General features: G+C 38.6%; 2 protein-coding genes and 1 long non-coding RNA gene across 3 annotated transcripts; 2 read left to right on the top strand and 1 right to left on the bottom strand.

Annotated features, from left to right (window-relative positions):
• Window positions 1-1594: 1594 nt before the first annotated feature.
• LOC103524244 lies at window positions 1595-15486 on the top strand (the record flags this gene model as incomplete). The annotated part of the gene is made up of 15 exons (XM_026833342.1): window positions 1595-1921; window positions 4111-4269; window positions 4833-4979; window positions 7890-7983; window positions 8418-8637; window positions 9228-9420; window positions 10086-10228; window positions 10593-10794; window positions 11266-11591; window positions 12040-12156; window positions 12914-12977; window positions 13598-13740; window positions 14105-14263; window positions 14314-14576; window positions 15005-15486. Coding segments are annotated over 15 exons (2592 nt in total), but the record flags the coding sequence as incomplete, so codon positions are not given.
• On the top strand, window positions 13598-14164 carry LOC113473888. Its single transcript, XR_003395690.1, has 2 exons — window positions 13598-13740; window positions 14105-14164. It is a non-coding gene; the product is annotated as an uncharacterized LOC113473888 (long non-coding RNA).
• A 210-nt stretch (window positions 15487-15696) lies between the features above and the next one.
• On the bottom strand, window positions 15697-17687 carry LOC103524225 (DNA ligase 1). The gene is made up of 2 exons (XM_008489234.3): window positions 17508-17687; window positions 15697-17264 (listed from the first exon to the last, which is right to left on the bottom strand). The coding sequence occupies exons 1-2, from the start codon at window positions 17668-17670 to the stop codon at window positions 15934-15936; spliced, it is 1494 nt and encodes a 497-aa protein (XP_008487456.1). The 5' UTR covers window positions 17671-17687; the 3' UTR covers window positions 15697-15933.
• Window positions 17688-18638: the final 951 nt, after the last annotated feature.

Raw genomic sequence — 18638 nt, 5'->3', positions numbered from 1 at the left:
TTTTGTTTGTTAGTTCATTATTGTTTGATAAATTTAAGGCTGTATATTGTGCGTTTGGTAATAACCTAATTTAACAAAATGTCCAACTAGTATCTCGGTGTTTTACTAAAGATTTTTCATTTTCTAGAATTTCTACTTATTTATTACCTACCTACACTGTGTGGGAAATCCATACAAGGTAGGTAGGTAATGGGATAGTATATTCGGTCGATTTTTTCGATTCAAGGGGTTTTCAATTGCATTTTTCTTTCTTTTTTGTTGTGCCATGTCAATGACTGTTGTGTTTAAAGCTGGCTCGAATATTTATATTTTATAGGTCAATTTTTATTAGAAAGATATTTTCGTCCTCTGTACGGCTCAAACAGTCCCAGACTCTTTTTTTTTTCCTTCCTAACACTTGGATATTTTTTATTTCTTGGCATGGAATTGTCAAATATGTAATTGTATTTGAGAGTATCATCGTATTGTAATAACAATTGAAATAAAATAATTGTATTTAAAGATCTTTATCAAATAATTTATTCAGAACTCATTTTTCATTGTTATAACATTATTTTGGTCTACCCAACAGCCTCAATAGGTATCAGTTGTCCCATGTACCTACTACGTATAACAAGTCTCAAATTGACCACAGAGCTTTGAGTTAAAGGACTCGTCTTTTTTTCGAGCAGCGTAAATGAGCACTCTTTAAAATAATGTCAAACCTCAGAACTGTGCGAAAAGTGAAGTGCAAGGTATTGCTTCCGGGATCGTAGCCCCACCTTATTATACGTATCATACTTACGAAGTACCTACCGAGTTGGGTTTTATGTGAAATGGTCATCTCCACTAATTTTATAACACTCCCATATTGCATAATCACTTATTTTCCCGGCGTCCATAGAAATTTTTCAATTTTTTTTTTTTTTTTTTTTTTCACTTTCAAAATTATTCGTAACTGAGTCTCCAAGTGTAGTGCAATAGTCCTAAACTAAAATGGACGTGGCACATAAGGGATCAGGAAGAGACAGCCTTAACATAATAATAATAATAATAATATATCTCAAAAATTATTGGAAATATATACTCAGGGTATGGGAGGAGCCTATTGATTCTTTCTGTCCAAAGGTAAAAGTTTCAAACTTGCAATCCTCCCAACAATATGTCTGTCTCTCGGAAAGTAAAGTAGGTAACTGAAAGTGTGGATTAAAGAGACCTTCGGAGGTAAAAATATGTGTCCAGCAATCATCCCTTCAAAACTCTTAGACGATTCTTAAAACTTTGTTATTGTTGTTGTAGGTATGTTGTAGCTTTTATCAATTGAAAAAACTAACATTAAAACCAACTATTTTTATTAAAACAATATTTTGTATGTACGTAAGTATGTATGATTGATCAAATAAAAATATAGTATTTGTTAAAAAAAAAAAAAAAAAATTTTTTTTTTTGGAAATATTTTTTATTGATAAAAAAAAAAAATAGTTTTTTTTAAAAAAAAAAAAAAAAAAAAAAAAAAAATTGATAAGATTTACAAATTTACCCTCACTTCCCCATGCTTTCAGTAGTGTCCCTATTTGTGGACTCTGCACTCAAGCCTAACCCATTTCCTACTTGACTTGCAGCATCCAACACTCCCCCATGTAGTGCTGCCAGCAGCGCTGGCACCGTGTCCCCATTCGTAGACTTCGCTCTCAAGGACACCGCGTTCGATCTGAAGGACATCCTCAAGGATGCGAAAACCTCCAACGTGAACGTTCTCGTGACAGAACAGGAGGCGAATAACGAGATCCGATTCGACTCGGAGAAGTTCCCGAGAAAGGAACGGAGACATGAGGTGGTCAACGTGAACTCGTTTCATATCTACGAGAATCAAACGTCGGGGAAGAGGAACAAGAGTACCGTGCTGCACTACAACTCCGCACAGGACTTTCATGACGGACTGGTAATAGAATAGAATATACATTGTTTATTCTGCTCGAATGAGACCAAAATGTCCCTTTACCCCCCCCCCAACCCCCTAATTACTCTCCTCCTCTTCTTATTCGCCTCTTCCCATGTCCTATGTAGTCCCCTAAACCCATAAAATAAACCGGTAATGCACCTGATTCCTTTCCCTTTGTTGAAGGACGGGACCAGAGAACCCCCGCTTACGAACGATTACTCCTTGTCTAAAATGGTCATCTCCACTAATTTTATAACACTCCCATATTGCATAATCACTTATTTTCCCGGCGTCCATAGAAATTTTTCAACTTGAGCTTGAGCAGTTTTCTGAAACGAGGGATAAAGGGAATTTTGATTATTCAAGAAAAATCCCTTTTTGAAACGAAATAGCTGGCAACACTGAAACCGGTAGGGGAAAGTTCACTGATCGCTACCAATGTTGCCAGTGAGAGCATAACTTTTTCGCACCTCCCGATAAATCAACAACAGGCCACTCGTCACTTTCTATTCAGTTTTGCTTTAAAAAGCCGTAAAAAAAATTCCGTCAGCCAAGTTCAGTTTTGTGATCTCTCTCTCTCTCAGGTCACAATCTAACGCTCTCAAGGACACCGCGTTCGATCTGAAGGACATCCTCAAGGACGCGAAAACCTCCAACGTGAACGTTCTCGTGACAGAACAGGAGGCGAATAACGAGATCTAATGATCAGCCGATGAGTTTTTCTTCTGCACACTTCTCTATCCTGTGCCATTCCCTTCAGCTCTTGATAGGTTCTGCATTCCATGTCCTCTATTTGTTGGATGAATTCTTTCCTTGGTCTTCCTCTTCTATCTTTTCCTTCCACAACTCCTTCAATTACAGTGTGTAGCAGGCTCTCATGGCGTAGTGTCAGGAAAAAGTGTATAATTTTAGAAATCTATGGTTAAACTCATTTCTGTTACACCCTGATCGAGATCATATCCATGCAAATATGCAACTTTGATTTTTATCAAGGAGCATAAATATTTTCCAGAGAGCATGACACATTTTCTAAGATCCGGCAACACTGTTAGTTACTACGAGAAGTCGAGAAGTGGCGGTGGGTTATTTTACTGTATTTTTAGTTTTTCTTTAACTTTTTTTTCGCCTCTTTTGCATTTCTTCTAGGATTTTCGTTTTATTTGTGAATCGGTGTTGTAAAAATTTACTTTCATAAGTAGTAGTGCGATTATTCGACCAATCAAGAAAGTTTCCTTCTGGTAAAGTAAGTTCTAATCAGTACGTGATCTGGGCATCTGGCACAGATCTCCTCGGGTACCTGCTGTGAATGTCTTCATGATCAACTTTCACTACATGATCAGAGGAAAATACAGTAAAAGTTTGATCATTGGCCTTGGTGTTTTCTAAAGATGGTCAGAATAATATGACCTCATTGATAATTGTTTTGATGATCTTGTCTTATTTTTCTTGGGGGTCATTCACTTTTTCCCCATGGGATCAGTAGATGAAAGAAATGGAGCAAATCGTAAAGCACAATTTTTAAATACTCTCCTCCTCTTCTTATTCGCCTCTTCCCATGTCCTATGTAGTCCCCTAAACCCATAAAATAAACCGGTAATGCACCTGATTCCTTTTCCTTTGTTGAAGGACGGGACCAGAGAACCCCCGCTTACGAACGATTACTCCTTGTCTAAAAAAAAACTGCCTCTGAGTCCGAGTACAGGATTACCAAATCTGCACTACTCGTACATTATCTTATTTTCCTTTACAAATCTTCCGAAATTAACCGGTTTTATCTATGCAACAACATTTAAGCCACTCAGTACGAATAACGAAAGGCGTCTTCTGATTGGCTCAAAGGTTTTCGTTGCGTTTTTTTTTTATAGATCAGACAGACCTTAGTTATTTCTACCGTAATCATTAGTTTTTCGTACCTGAGTACAGGATTACCAAATCTGCACTACTCGTACATTATCTTATTTTCCTTTACAAATCTTCCGAAATTAACCGGTTTTATCTATGCATCCACATTTAAGCCACTCAGTACGAATAACGAAAGGCGTCTTCTGATTGGCTCAAAGGTTTTCGTTGCGTTTTTTTTATTTTTTTTTATTTTTTTTTTTATTTTTTTTATAGATCAGACAGACCTTAGTTATTTCTTCCGTAATCATTAGTTATTCGTAATAATCATTACTACTTGTTGATTTCAGGTGGATTTGAAGCGAATCAAGATGTACGACGAGCACGCTAAGTGTAACAGTAACACGCCGGATGAGAAGGAGAAGAATTTCATGATGGAAATCTCGCGCAAGAAATATCTGGAGAAAAATATCCGCATGGAATGTGAGAGGAAAAATAACAACACTCAGGTAAAACTCTCGTTTAGTAAACCTTGGTTTAATAAATGTGTCCTATTTGTGCCTTATGTTCCTTGAACAGTCCTATGAACTCAGTTCACCTGCCTTGGAAGCCAGCAATGACATTGTAGGAAAATATTGGGAAGCCAGAGGTAAAATGACCTGTAGTCAAATAACCCGACATTTGCAAACAACAACAACAGTTTCATAAATCCCGAGATTATCGTCCTAGAATCCCAGGATTGAAAGTTTATTCCGGGATTGTAACACTACTCGTTACACTAACCTCATTAAGTGGAGTGGATAGAGGGAACTGTAATTACTGAGGTCTTATTGTCTTTTTTACAGACAGGCAAGAGATAAGAGTAATAGTGATGGACTTTTGGGTTCGGTTGATTCTGCCCCGGGCGGGAATCGAATCCGCGACAAGGCAGGCGCTACCTTCCAAGCTAACTAGGCCCTCAATTTTCGTGTTGGTACGTGAAAGTATGAAAGCTTGAAATAATAATAATATGGTGTTTTGTAAAGAAACTTGATCACTAGGTCATTCTCCCTATTAATTAATGGGTTTTCAGATGACAGGAATAGAAGAAGATGGCGTGGCTGTATCGGATACAGTAGTAAGTACTGTAGATCTTCTAGCGGACAAGCACTGGCAATCCCATCTAGCTGATAACCAGAGCATTCTGGTGGATCTGTTTCAGGGACAATTCAAAAGCACGGTAAGTAGAGTCGTATTTTATTATGTGACTTTTTTTCAACATGATTCAGACAAAGGGATAGATTCCTCTTTGGATGTGCACAATTGCTGCCACAGGCCACTTAGGTATGTATTTTCAATAGTTTTCTGAAAGAGAGCCTCTGATCGAAATGTTGCTATAATATGACCTCATTGATAATTGTTTTGATGATCTTGTCTTATTTTTCTTGGGGGTCATTCACTTTTTCCCCATGGGATCAGTAGATTAAAGAAATGGAGCAAATCGTAAAGCACAATTTTTAAATGAGAAATCTCATTCCATAGTACCTTGCTTACAGGTATTCTGAAGAGTTCAATCAAGTGGAAAGAATGGGCTTACAGTGATATTTGACCAAATCTGTGATTGATTCCAAATGTAAATTTACAAATACATATCCTGAAACAGCATTAATACTTTTTACATTTTCTTGTATGCTTTCAGTTTGAAATCTCCTGGTCAACTGTCTTGTAACATCAATTTAATGGACCATGATGCTGAATTGACGTGTTTTCCCAATGCTTCTGAACATTTAGACTTGATTGCATCCCCCGAGAACATTCAAATTGAGTGTGAACTTGATCCACAAAACATCTTGGCAGCTGAATTTAGTAATCAATCATTACAAGTTTCAGACGAGTCAAATCCCATCTCTGAAAACATGGGCATTGAAAACACTTGGTAAGATTTTTTTTTTTTTCTTTTTGTAATCATCAGATTGTTTTTACATCATTTCTTTTAGTTACTTGAAAGTCATTTCTCTATTTATTGTTACATAAATAATTCTATCATTTTTCAGGTCTCAAGATGAATGTTTCTCAACAGCAAGTGCAGCTTCAAGTTTCCCTATTCCTCTACCTCCACCAACCTCTTCCGATGTATGTGAAGGTCCTGAGAACTTTACTGGAGAACTAAGCTCTCTGTTTGAGATATCTGAGGATAATGATGTTTCTGGTTAGTTTTACTAGCAGTTTTTTCCTTTGTTTCTAGTAGGAGTTGTTGACTTTATGAAATTGTAGCTAATTTGACTAATGAACTTTTTTCATTCCTGTTATTATTAGCTAATCCATATTACAGAGGCGGTTCAATCTCTTGTAGATATGGTTTTTGTTATGGTGTGAAATCTGCAAAGTAATTTTCAAGGGTTCTCCAGGTACTATATATATCTCTCTATCCCAAGTATGATTAATCCAATTTCTTCCTGCTGTCAATAATATTACCTTCATATTTATTTATGTGTCTATCAAATACAATTTGAATATCATATGTTTTAGTGACCTATCACTTTCATATGAAATACATAACTTAGATATGTTTTTCTTTTTGCAGATAACTGTGCTCAAAGGGGTGTGTGTGGGCTAAGAAACCTAGGTAATACCTGTTTCATGAGTGCTGGTATACAATCCCTTGTGGCTGCTTCAGCTCTTGTTGAGTACTTCACTAATAAATCGGAAGAGGACAGCTTGAAAAGTTCTTCAGCTTGCAGTTCTTTGGTTGATGAGTTTGCATTGTTGGTTCGGAAAATGTGGAGTGGCCAATATTCCATAGTGCATCCAAGTGACTTCAAACAAATTCTGGGTGTTCACTATCCACAATTCAAGGATTACCGTCAGGTATAACATCACCTCTTCATTGTGTAGGCATTATTGAAGTTAGAAATAATTTGACTAAAACTGATGCTTATCCTTTTTACACACCTGAGATGAGTTTGCATTGTTGGTTCGGAAAATGTGGAGTGGCCAATATTCCATAGTGCATCCAAGTGACTTCAAACAAATTCTGGGTGTTCATTATCCACAATTCAAGGATTACCGTCAGGTATAACATCACCTCTTCATTGTGTGGGCATTATTGAAGTTAGAATAATTTGACTAGAACTGATGCTTATCCTTTTTACACACCTGACCCTCAATTTTTAATCAAATACAGCTATCAACACAAGATGATTTATTTTCAATATTTTCCAAATGGGATACTTTGGTAGAATTGAATATACTATGACTTCACTTGACTTGGACTATAGTCCAAGTCAAGTGAATAGTATATTCAATTACTTAGTATAGTACTGATTTATTTTCTTTAGGTAAAATTGAAACTCTACCATGCATGATCTCAGCTGTTTAGATTGCAGCTCAGCCAGGGAGAAATGACTCAACCAAAGAGCCAAAATTGGCTCACCAATTGCAAGGTCCCACTGACCAATTTTATAATTTTAAACAAGGTCTTTAGTTGTAAACATTGGTATTGTATTTTGTTGTTATACCATACCAATATAGAAGGAACGCAAGAAATATCTGGAGAAAAATATCCGCATGGAATGTGAGAGGAAAAATAACAACACTCAGGTAAAACTCTCGTTTAGTAAACCTTAGTTTAATAAATTTGTCCTATTTGTCCCTTATGTTCCTTGAACAGTCCTATGAACTCCGTCCAATTCTTTTTACTTCGATTTATCGAGCGTACCAAAATGCATTGATTTTTTTCGAAATATCGAGAGTTTTTCAAGGGACCAGACATCAGTTGCTTCGATTTATCGAGAGTTTCGAATTATCGAAGGTTTGAATTACCGAGAGTCGACTGTATTCAGTTTTGCTTTAAAAAGCCGTAAAAAAAATTCCGTCACCCAAGTTCAGTTTTGTATCTCTCTCTCTCAGGTCACAATCTAACGCTCTTATGTATTTTCAATAGTTTTCTGAAAGAGAGCCTCTGATCGAAATGTTGCTTTTTTATGAAAAAATTCCAAGAGTCTGGCTCTCATGTGTTTAATACATGTGTTTCTGTGGGTAAACACCATGGATTATGCTTTGGCAGTCAGGGTGTTGAAAATTGATATCTCCTTGACGAAAGTGCCACAGAGAGGAATCATAAAATACGGTTTTACTTGATAATTTTCAGGTGGTGTGCTCGGGATGTCAATTCGTATCCATCACATATGAACCATTCATGTATCTCTCTGTCCCTTTGCCCTACGCTATGGAGCAACAAATTTGTAAGTACCTAACTACCTATTGTACCAACACTAGAAACGTGTTAAGAGTGAGTGAGTTACTAAAAAGAACTACTCTTTTCATTGGACTTCTGATACCTAGAAAGGGTTGAAGAGTGAGTCAGATGTTTTGGGATCGAAGCGTATGAAAGTGGGAACGATATTTGTTGCGAGTACGCTTAACACCAATGAAATGCATCAGTGTTTGTGGCGTAGTGGTCAAGACATTCGTCTGTTAAACAGGAGGGCGCGGGTTCGATCCCAGGCGAGGCATGGAATTTTATCCTCATTTATTTGAGAATTTGACCACCTAATAATGGAGCTCTAAGGGTTAGGTGGCAGAGAACGCCTCTGGCGTTAAACTTGCCTAGTGGTTACCTTCCACTCAAGAGTCTATGATTATTATTTTCGAAAGTCTTAAAACAGTATTATTTCAGGCGTCACATTTGTACCTACCAGTGTACAAGGTTCCAATGTCTCCCCAATCCAATGTTTGGTCACTATTAACAAACAGGACCGTGTGTCTCACATCAAGCAGAGTGTGTGTAAAGTACTCGGCATTCAGTCGGATTTACTCCTGGCTGAAGTACTGGATCATCATGTGGCCAAGTTCCTCGAACCCAACTCTCTGGTCCGATATGTCAACGATCTTAACAGGTACGTCGAAAAGTATGGCACCTATTCATTTAATAGTATACCGCATTTCAGCTTAGTCTGGCTGGGAGACTTTAAACAAGAAGTATACCAGCCTTAGTTTCCCTTGCTAAAGAAATAGCAAAGGTTGAGCGCGAAGGGCATCCATTCGTAAAATTTTGTAGTCATAACCAACAAAAGCGATCATCCTAGGGCTGACGAAAAACGCCGACCCGTCTGAACATGGGAAAAGGCGAAGAAGAAGATACGCAGGTAACAGGTACGTCGAAAAGTATGGCACCTATTCATTTAATAGTATACCGTATTTCAGCTAAGTCTGGCTGGGAGACTTTAAACAAGGAGTATACCAGCCTTAGTTTCCCTTGCTAAAGAAATAGGAAAGGTTGAGCGCGAAGGGCATCCATTCCCTTCGCGTAGCCATAACCAACAAAAGCGATCATCCTAGGGCTGACGAAAAATGCCGACCCGTCTGAACACGGGAAAAGGCGAAGAAGAAGATACGCAGATTGACTCTGGGTACCTTTGGAAATCTGACTACTGTGTTTTCAGCTTCTGAGTTCAATTTATAATCTCTCTCCTCTTACCTTTCACAGGAAAGTGTATGCGTTTGAGTTGTCTCCTCCCGTGAGTGAAGTGATGTCTGAAGACACAGACGCTACTAATATGGACCTGGATGTGACTAGCAACTCGGTGCAATCCCTCAAGTGTACTATATGTTTGGATGAGAAAGAGACCAACATTAAGAAACACATAGACTGTTCCTTTAGCTTGTGTGATGACTGTGTTGTAAGTATAGGCCCGTTCCCACACTTTTTTAAGACAATAAAAATGTTTCAGGAAAAAAGTCTGGATACCCTGGAGCGTAAAAAAGTTGCTAGATTGTTGCCAAAACATTTCTGAATTGTTGAGAAATCTGGATCTGAAAAAAAATGCCAATGTGTACAAGGCATAAGACTAAATAGTCCTCTTAAAGCCCGTTCCCACTTGTCATGAGTTTCATCCGATTTAGGCTGTCAGCTTAGAACAAGATGTTCCCCTCCCCCCCAATACGGCCCTATTCTTTATCTCGTCCAGTGCCTGATAGTCTACTAATGTTAGTTTTTATCTATCCACCGAAAAAAAAAAAAAAAAAAAAAAAAAAAAAAAATGCCAATGTGTAAGGCATAAGACTAAATAATCCTCTTAAAGCCCGTTCCCACTTGTCATGAGTTTCATCCGATTTAGGCTGTCAGCTTAGAACAAGATGTTCCTTTATGTTAACAGATTTAAAGAGCACATCCAAACAGTGAAGTAAGGGGGGTGCTCCAAATATCTGGAGCCTGGCCTAAGTACAGTAAAGGAGAAAAATTGAGCTCGAGCGGCCTGAGCCCCCTCCCCTTAAATACGGTCCTATTCTTTATCTCGTCCAGTGCCTGATAGTCTACTAATGTTAAAATTTGTCTATCCACCAGAATTCCTATCCGAATTACAACAAGAACCAACTGAATTCAAGTCCTAGTGAAACAATATCGTGTCCTGTGTGCGGCAAACTTATTTGTCCAGACAAAGATCTCATTAGTATAGAAAACTGTGGCTATATTAAGCCCACACTACGGTAAGCTTCTTTTTGTACATTTTACTTTCCTTTCCTAACCAGGAGGTTAAGTTAAGATGTTCGTTTTTTTTTTTTTTAAGTTTGGTTTAAGGAACTGTAACAATGTAGGTGTCATAGTCCCGAAATCGAGAAGGGAAGGAACCCGCAACCTAGCTATCGCGCTACCTTCCAAGCTAACTAGACTGGCAACCCAAATGGTTTTATTTCACTCTTAGCAGCAATAATGTTAGTCTGTTACAAGTGACCTTTCCTTTCTGGTGTTGAAATGTTAATTCAGATAGCTCATGTTTAATTCCCTACAAATGATGTTTCTGTTCTCTTTGAGTAATCAGTAATCTTTCTGTTCTTTTCCATTCTATTTCAGAACGCTCAACGTGCCGGTTGTGTTTCGGCTGGACATCCTAGGCGATGGAAACAACAACAAGAAATCCGTGGACCTGTTTGGTCATCCGAGGCTCATCTCGGTATCCAATCACATCTCGGCGGAATGTCTGCACGAGAAGATACGCAGCATCCTGCCCTCGACTTATACCAAGCCGTACAAGCTACTCCTCGTAGATGGTCAGGTAATAAGATAAGAGGAAACATGGGGAAATGGATTCTAATTGGCGAGACCCAATCTTTTTTTTTTACTCTAACAACACGGACTGTTAGGTCGTTCGCGCCGAACAACAAAGTTTGAAAAGTGCCTGCGGATGTTCTTTTTTTTTTCTTACTGTTTTGAGCCTTGATTTTATTTCTGAATCTCCTAAAGTAGCCCGCATTTTTATTTTTATAGGCGCGGCCATACTCGAAGATTAAACTATGATTAACTTTTAATCGTAGAGTAAGCAATCTGATTGACAATAAAAATTGAAATAAACCAATCAGATTGCTTAATCCAAGATTAAAAGTTAATTATTGTTAAATCTCTGAGTGTGGCCCCGGCCATTAGCTTCTCTACTAGAGCAATAGTCTTAAGAAGACGAACTGATAGCATAATGAGATTTTTTAGTATCAGCCGGCAGTGGTAAAAATAACTGTTTGTTTGTCCCCAGGGTTCGCATTGTTCTCGCTGTATGTTCAACGCGCATTGCCGGGGTTGTCCTATCGGTGTAGAGGGGTCAGTGACCTTACACAACAGTGACACACTGGCTGTTACGTTCAGCGAGACTGTGACAGACGGTGGGGACACACAGCATCCTTCCCTAGGTTGTCCTATCGGTGTAGAGGGGTCAGTGACCTTACACAACAGTGACACACTGGCTGTTACGTTCAGCGAGACTGTGACAGACGGTGGTGACACACAGCATCCTTCCCTAACAGCTCTGCGCAGTCCGAAGGCTCTCACCTTGTATGATTGTATCAAGGCGTTTAGTCAGAGGTAAAATCAACGTCCTAACATTTGTTAAAATGTATATGCCAGCCTAGTTAGCTTGGTTGGTAGCGCGTCTGCCTTGTAAGCGCTAGGCCGCGGGTTCGATTTCCGCCCGGGGCGAATTTTATCCTGAACGTATAATGTTCGTTCTCGGAACGGCTGGCTTTCTCCTATCCTGTCCTCATCTCTTCGATTTCGGGACGATAAGACCTTAGCAGTTACAGTTCTCCCTATCAAACCTCTTTAAAAAAAAACTCGTTTTGGAGGTGAACATTTGTAAAACCTTTTCTTTATAACAACTTAACACCTTTTTTTATTGTGTGTGATTTCAGTGAACTTTTGGATGAACACAACCCATGGTTCTGTCCCAAAAAAACTCGTTTTGGAGGTGAACATTTGTAAAACCTTTTCTTTATAACAACTTAACACCTTTTTTTATTGTGTGTGATTTCAGTGAGCTTTTGGATGAACACAACCCATGGTTCTGTCCTAAATGTGAAAACAACCAATGCGCCACCAAGACCTTATCTGTGTGTAGATATCCGGATTATCTCATTGTCTATTTGAAAAGGTAAATAAAATAAGACCTTCTCCTAAGTCTCAATCGTTTAGTAATGTTCCGGTTATACTTATCTATCAGTTTTTCACCTGAATCTAAGTCTAAGTGCGCGGCCACAAGGACGACCATAGACCACGGACCATTGACCCTCACCGAGACCATCAACCATCGTAGAAAAAATCTGGTGTGAACATAACACGACTTTCCTCATCCTATTGAATGATGCTTATTTTGGGTGTTCTTGTTCTTATAGCCAAACTTTGACAATATCACTAACCGTTTAGTCGATATAGCTGAAAACCGCCAAAAATCGGTCAAAATACCGCCAACCGCAGCACCTATCTCAACCAAACGTTTTGCGTTGCATCCTTGTCACATTTGTAAACTCCATACCAAATTTCAAGTCTCTAGCTCATACCGTTCCCGATATATTGTTAAATTACACCGAAAACCGCCAAAAAGCGGTAAAATGCCGCCAACCGTTGCACCGATCTAAACCAAAAGTTTCGTGTCGCATCCTTGTCACATTTAACATCTACATACCAAATTTCAAGTCTCTAGCTCTAACCGTTCTCGAGATATTTTGTTTACAGACAGACACACACAACGGACCAATGGCTGAAACTTTGGATTTAGGCTCTAGGGACCTCAAAACGTGTTTTGGCACTAAAAACTGACCATCGAGATTTTGATCCGATTACATTACTTTCCTTTCTATAGGATAAGAAAAGTAAAAATACTCAGCTCTATTTCCTTAATTTTCTGCGAGGGTCAATATTATGGTCGGAGCTATGGTCAATGCTCCGTTTAGGACGCTTCCATTCATTAGCATGGTTTGTTGTTCTCTTGGGTCGGTACTAGGCTATGATCAGTTCGCCGTTGTGGACACTTACCTACAAGATCAAAAGTGAAACCCTCAACACTTTTATAGATTGACGCTGCCGTAAGTAATAAGTTACCATAATGGGACTTCTGTTTCCTGAGCTGACAGTCTAAAAATGTTCAAGTTTAAGTATAGAAGGAACCAGAAAGCAAGGTAGACCACAACTGAGATGGAATGATCAAATCAATAAAGATATCATCAAAAGAAATCAAAATCCCACTCTCATTGAAAACCAACAAAAATTTAATGAAAGAACTTGGTGGAGAGGTTTTGTGAATAGTCGACCTGTTCCACCAAACAGAACAACTTAGGAAATGAAAGAACTTGGTGGAGAGGTTTTGTGAATAGTCGACCTGTTCCACCAAACAGAACGACTTAGGATATGTATGTATGTATGTACCATACCAATACACAAGACTTTGTTTAGACTGCTGGGATAAAGGTACTTTTTACTATCAGGCTAAACAAGGTATATTCTATTCTATCCATCTTCTTTGTTACAGCATGATTGTCAAGAGTTCCTAGCACTACTTCTGGATGGTCTTCACTTAAAATTTGTCTATCCACCAGAATTCCTATCCGAATTACAACAAGAACCAACTGAATTCAAGTCCTAGTGAAACAATATCGTGTCCTGTGTGCGGCAAACTTATTTGTCCAGACAAAGATCTCATTAGTATAGAAAACTGTGGCTATATTAAGCCCACACTACGGTAAGCTTCTTTTTGTACATTTTACTTTCCTTTCCTAACCAGGAGGTTAAGTTAAGATGTTCGTTTTTTTTTTTTTTAAGTTTGGTTTAAGGAACTGTAACAATGTAGGTGTCATAGTCCCGAAATCGAGAAGGGAAGGAACCCGCAACCTAGCTATCGCGCTACCTTCCAAGCTAACTAGACTGGCAACCCAAATGGTTTTATTTCACTCTTAGCAGCAATAATGTTAGTCTGTTACAAGTGACCTTTCCTTTCTGGTGTTGAAATGTTAATTCAGATAGCTCATGTTTAATTCCCTACAAATGATGTTTCTGTTCTCTTTGAGTAATCAGTAATCTTTCTGTTCTTTTCCATTCTATTTCAGAACGCTCAACGTGCCGGTTGTGTTTCGGCTGGACATCCTAGGCGATGGAAACAACAACAAGAAATCCGTGGACCTGTTTGGTCATCCGAGGCTCATCTCGGTATCCAATCACATCTCGGCGGAATGTCTGCACGAGAAGATACGCAGCATCCTGCCCTCGCAGACAAGAAACGCCGACCCTATTTAAATGTGTGTGCGACCCTCTAAAGGTGTGAGCTGAATCTATGTTGTCAAGGCAATGTGGACGGTTCAATCGATGGCCAGTCGACTGTGTGGAAACACCTTCAGATCTATTGTGACTTTCCCTTAACTATTTGTTTTATTTCAGGTGTGTCAGCTGGACACTACACGGCTTATACCTTACATCCAAACACCAAGGAGTGGCACTATTTCAACGATGAAACTGTATTGGAGCAGCGACCCCAAGACGAAGATTTCAACAATGCGTACATTTTGTTCTACAAGAAAAGAGGTAAGTTATAGTTTTGTGTGTGTGTTTACTTTCATTCATACTTATGTACATTATTTTCGCCTGTGATTATGAGGCTAGTGCCTAGAGATTTCGAACTTCCATGTGTATGTGGGTCACATGCTACATTGGCAAGTACTTCGCGGGCCACATACACAGGGGAGCAGTATTTTCTTGAGGGGGGGGGGTGGATGTTCCATTTTCGGAGTCCACCCCATAGTGAAAGAGCAATAATCAAGCCCGAGGGACCCACCCTAAAAGCTTCGCGGGCCACAAAAATGGTCCCGTGAGCCGCTAGTTGGAAATCGTTGGGCTAGGCTTTCAATTTAGAAAAAGGGGGGGAATAAGAAATATGGGAAAGAAGAAAGTGATTTTTTTCTAGCCTAGCCTAAAGTAAAACCACCATCTGATAAAATAATTTTTCTTTCCAGACGAGGATTCTGATGTCGAAGTATCTGGCCCGTAAGCATGCTGATTCCCGGATAGCTCTCTATTGTCATTAGGATTCTCTCATAACTTCTTGCGATAAAATCATTTCCTTGAAATGTACCGCTCTGTAGCTACTGCAGTTCTCATAGCCTCGCTGGGAAAATCCCTGTCTATTGGAAATCTGGGCAAATCTAGCTGATACTGTAAGGAAATTCTCAATGTCGTTCCTAGATTATAAATTATGCTACATTTTATGACTTGACTTGGACTCGAACCAACAACGTCCGGATAAGTCCACTGCGCTAACCACTACACTGAGGTTGGTGCACGTTGAAGCTACTTATAAATGAGAAGCGACCTGTGGTGGTATTACCTGTGCAAACACTGCAAACAGAAATTTGTTAAAATAAATTCAGAGTAGTACAAAAGGCACTCGTAATGCTGTGATACCCTTGAAATAGTCAAGCTCTTGGATTCTTCACCATATCTAATTTCATTGACTTTGACAAGTTTTAGGTAATTGTACATTGTGATCTCTATAAAATATTCTCGGGGACGTGCAATTCAATTCAACTGCCTACTTGATCTTCATACTCGTTTTTGGGTGGGTGTGTTAGGCACCTTATCCTGAATCACCCAACTTGAAATTCATAATTTTGATCGAAATTGTGAAAAATGATTTAAATATCTGTTGTTCAGAAATAATACTTTTTTCTAATTTTTATTGTTGTAAACCTATATTTCCTAAGCTGAATATAACACACAAAAAATAGTACCTTATTCAATAATTGTTTTAATTGGCCTACTTTTATGCATCTAAAACCATCATTATATCAAGGTCTTCATGTAAAATTCATGAAGAGATTTGAATCATAGCAACAACAAATTATACCACAGACACCTTGTCATTTCATTAACCAAATAGGTATGTCTAAAATCGTATAATCTTTGATGTTTGAGGCTTTGCTTTTTGCACATTGCTTATTCTTTCATTAGTACTGGCATCTTCATCCAGGAAGTTGTTGATGGTAGGTTCCGAATCTTTAGGTAAAGTTGGACAAAACCTTTTTAAGTGAGTAACATCACCACAAAGTTTGCAAGCTCCTCCTTTAGGATAAAGACCTCGAGGATTATCTGGACACTGATTAGAAATATGACCTTGTTCTTTACATATGAAACACTGAGCAAATTTGAAATCTTGTTTCTTGACAACTTTACACTCGAAGTGTGTGTGTTCTGTGGACCCACATTTAAAACAGATCCCTGTACCTTCTCCATTGTTAAGCACAGGACATTCAGATAAATTGTGTCCAGATTTCCTGCAGTTAAAACAGACACGTTTCTTTGCTCTACTCAGAGCCTTTTCAGCATTTCGACGTTGTAGTTTCATTATCTTTTTAATCTCACCACGAGGAATACCCTTGGCATATAAAGATTTCTTAAGTTCATCCAATCGTTTAGCATCTTCCTTCATGATGGGAAACCCATCATATGTCACAATGTCTACCATCTCCCCATTGATATCCATTTGATAAGGTTCTGGTGCAGGTTTCCTTCTGCTTTTGAACTCCTTTTTCTTTTTGTTCTTTTTTCCAGTATTGTTTTCAGAGGGCTGAGATCCATTATTTACTTCATCTTTCTGTTCTTTTTCTTGAAGCTTAGGACCTTTACTTTTCTTCTTTTTCACTTTTTTACTGTCCATGGCTTCAGGAATGTTATCTTCTACTTCAACTGGATTACTCTTTTTCTTTTTAACATTGCCATTCATCCCATTTTCTTTTGTGTGCTCATTTTCTTCAGACTTCAATTTCTTTTTCTTCTTTTTCTCTTTACCTGTGTTTTCATTTAGGTCTACTTCTATTTCAACAGATTTCTTCTTTTTCTTTTTCACCTTTTTCTCTTCACTTGGGCCATCATCTGGGTCTACTTCTACAGATTTAATCTTCCTTTTCTTGTTGCGTTTTGCTTCATTCTCATCATTCTTCACATCTCCATTTTTGTTACCTTTGTCTTTCTTCTTTTTCTTCTTGGGTAGACTGTTATCTATCCCAGTGTCTTCAAATGTTGACCACCCTACAGAGGCTTCTTGCTTGAGATTTTTCAATGTGTCCTTACACTTGAGTATTTCTTGTGTTTTCTCATCAACACTATTGTTGGGTTTGTTGAGGAGACCCTCTTTCATTTGTGTCCATGGAGTGGCTTCCTCTGGTTCTCTCTTGTTGGAGCTTTTTGAGCCTCTGGCTCTTGCAAAACGTGTCATTCCTGAAATAGAACAAGAAATAGATCACAAATAAGACACTTCAAAAGTAAGTTGGTTGGACTTGGGCCCATCTAAGATACTTATCTCTGGCTGGAGGAGAAGCACATCTGTACTAAGGAGCATTTCTTTGATCTAGGGCCACAAGTGCTACAAGAGTGAAAGTTCAACTTGGTGGATCAAGACCCTGAACTTTTTATCAAGTTCCCTCCCTATCTTGAGTAAAGTTTGGCAACTCGGTAACTTACCAGCTCGATAGTCCAAGGAGAGATCCGCAATATTGCTAATGTAGAATAAAGCTGAGACTACAGTCCAATTACCGAAAACACAAAAGTCAGAAGGTCCAGGGAAGTACGAAGTACCACACAAAATCGAACAACAAAATACCAAATCCAGCAACCAGCAATGCATTCACCCAAAACACGTCTTGTTGAAAGAAAATATATTTCAAAATTTGCCGCGTTCAAAATGGCGGACGAATGTTTTGGTCAATCTACCCGATCGACCAATCAAAAGAGTTGATTTTTGATCGGGTACAAATATCGTAGACCGCGAATTTCAAATTTAAACATTTTTCAGATTTTCACACTCGCGGCCTTTTTGTCCATGGAGTGGCTTCCTCTGGTTCTCTCTTGTTGGAGCTTTTTGAGCCTCTGGCTCTTGCAAAACGTGTCATTCCTGAAATAGAATAAGAAATAGATCACAAATAAGACACTTCAAAAGTAAGTTGGTTGGACTTGGGCCCATCTAAGATACTTATCTCTGGAGGAGAAGCACATCTGTACTAAGGAGCATTTCTTTGATCTAGGGCCACAAGTGCTACAACAGTGAAAGTTCAACTTGGTGGATCAAGACCCTAAACTTTTTATCAAGTTCCCTCCCTATCTTGAGTAAAGTTTGGCAACTCGGTAACTTACCAGATAGTCCAAGGAGAGATCCGCAATATTGCTAATGTAGAATAAAGCTGAGACTACAGTCCAATTACCGAAAACACAAAAGTCAGAAGGTCCAGAGAAGTACCACACAAAATCGAACACCAAAATACCAAATCCAGCAATGCATTCACCCAAAACACGTCTTGTTGAAAGAAAATATATTTCAAAATTTGCCGCGTTCAAAATGGCGGACGAATGTTTTGGTCAATCTACCCGATCGACCAATCAAAAGAGTTGATTTTTGATCGGGTACAAACATCGTAGACCGCGAATTTCAAATTTAAACATTTTTCAGATTTTCACACTCGCGGCCTTTTTTACTTTCTATTTTTCAAAACTCTTTTAACTCTTGAAAATTGTATTTTTAAGAATCTTTCCAAGTTTCCTTTATTAATTTCGATGTCTACCTACGTTTTGGATGAACTAAAGAAAACTAGTCAACTT

Source organism: Diaphorina citri, unplaced genomic scaffold (assembly GCF_000475195.1).
Source record: "Diaphorina citri unplaced genomic scaffold, Diaci psyllid genome assembly version 1.1 scaffold89, whole genome shotgun sequence".
Classification (NCBI taxonomy): Eukaryota; Metazoa; Arthropoda; class Insecta; order Hemiptera; family Psyllidae; genus Diaphorina; species Diaphorina citri.
Note: the sequence above shows the minus strand (reverse complement) of the source record. Positions and strands in the feature narration are given on the sequence as shown.

Coding starts and splice junctions, on each gene's coding strand:
- LOC103524225 (XM_008489234.3), bottom strand. CDS start 17,670: ATGCATTGCTGGTTGCTGGATTTGGTATTTTGTTGTTCGATTTTGTGT. Junction 17,265..17,507: donor CTCCTTGGACTATCGAGCTG/GTAAGTTACCGA, acceptor GTTCTATTTCAG/GAATGACACGTTTTGCAAGA.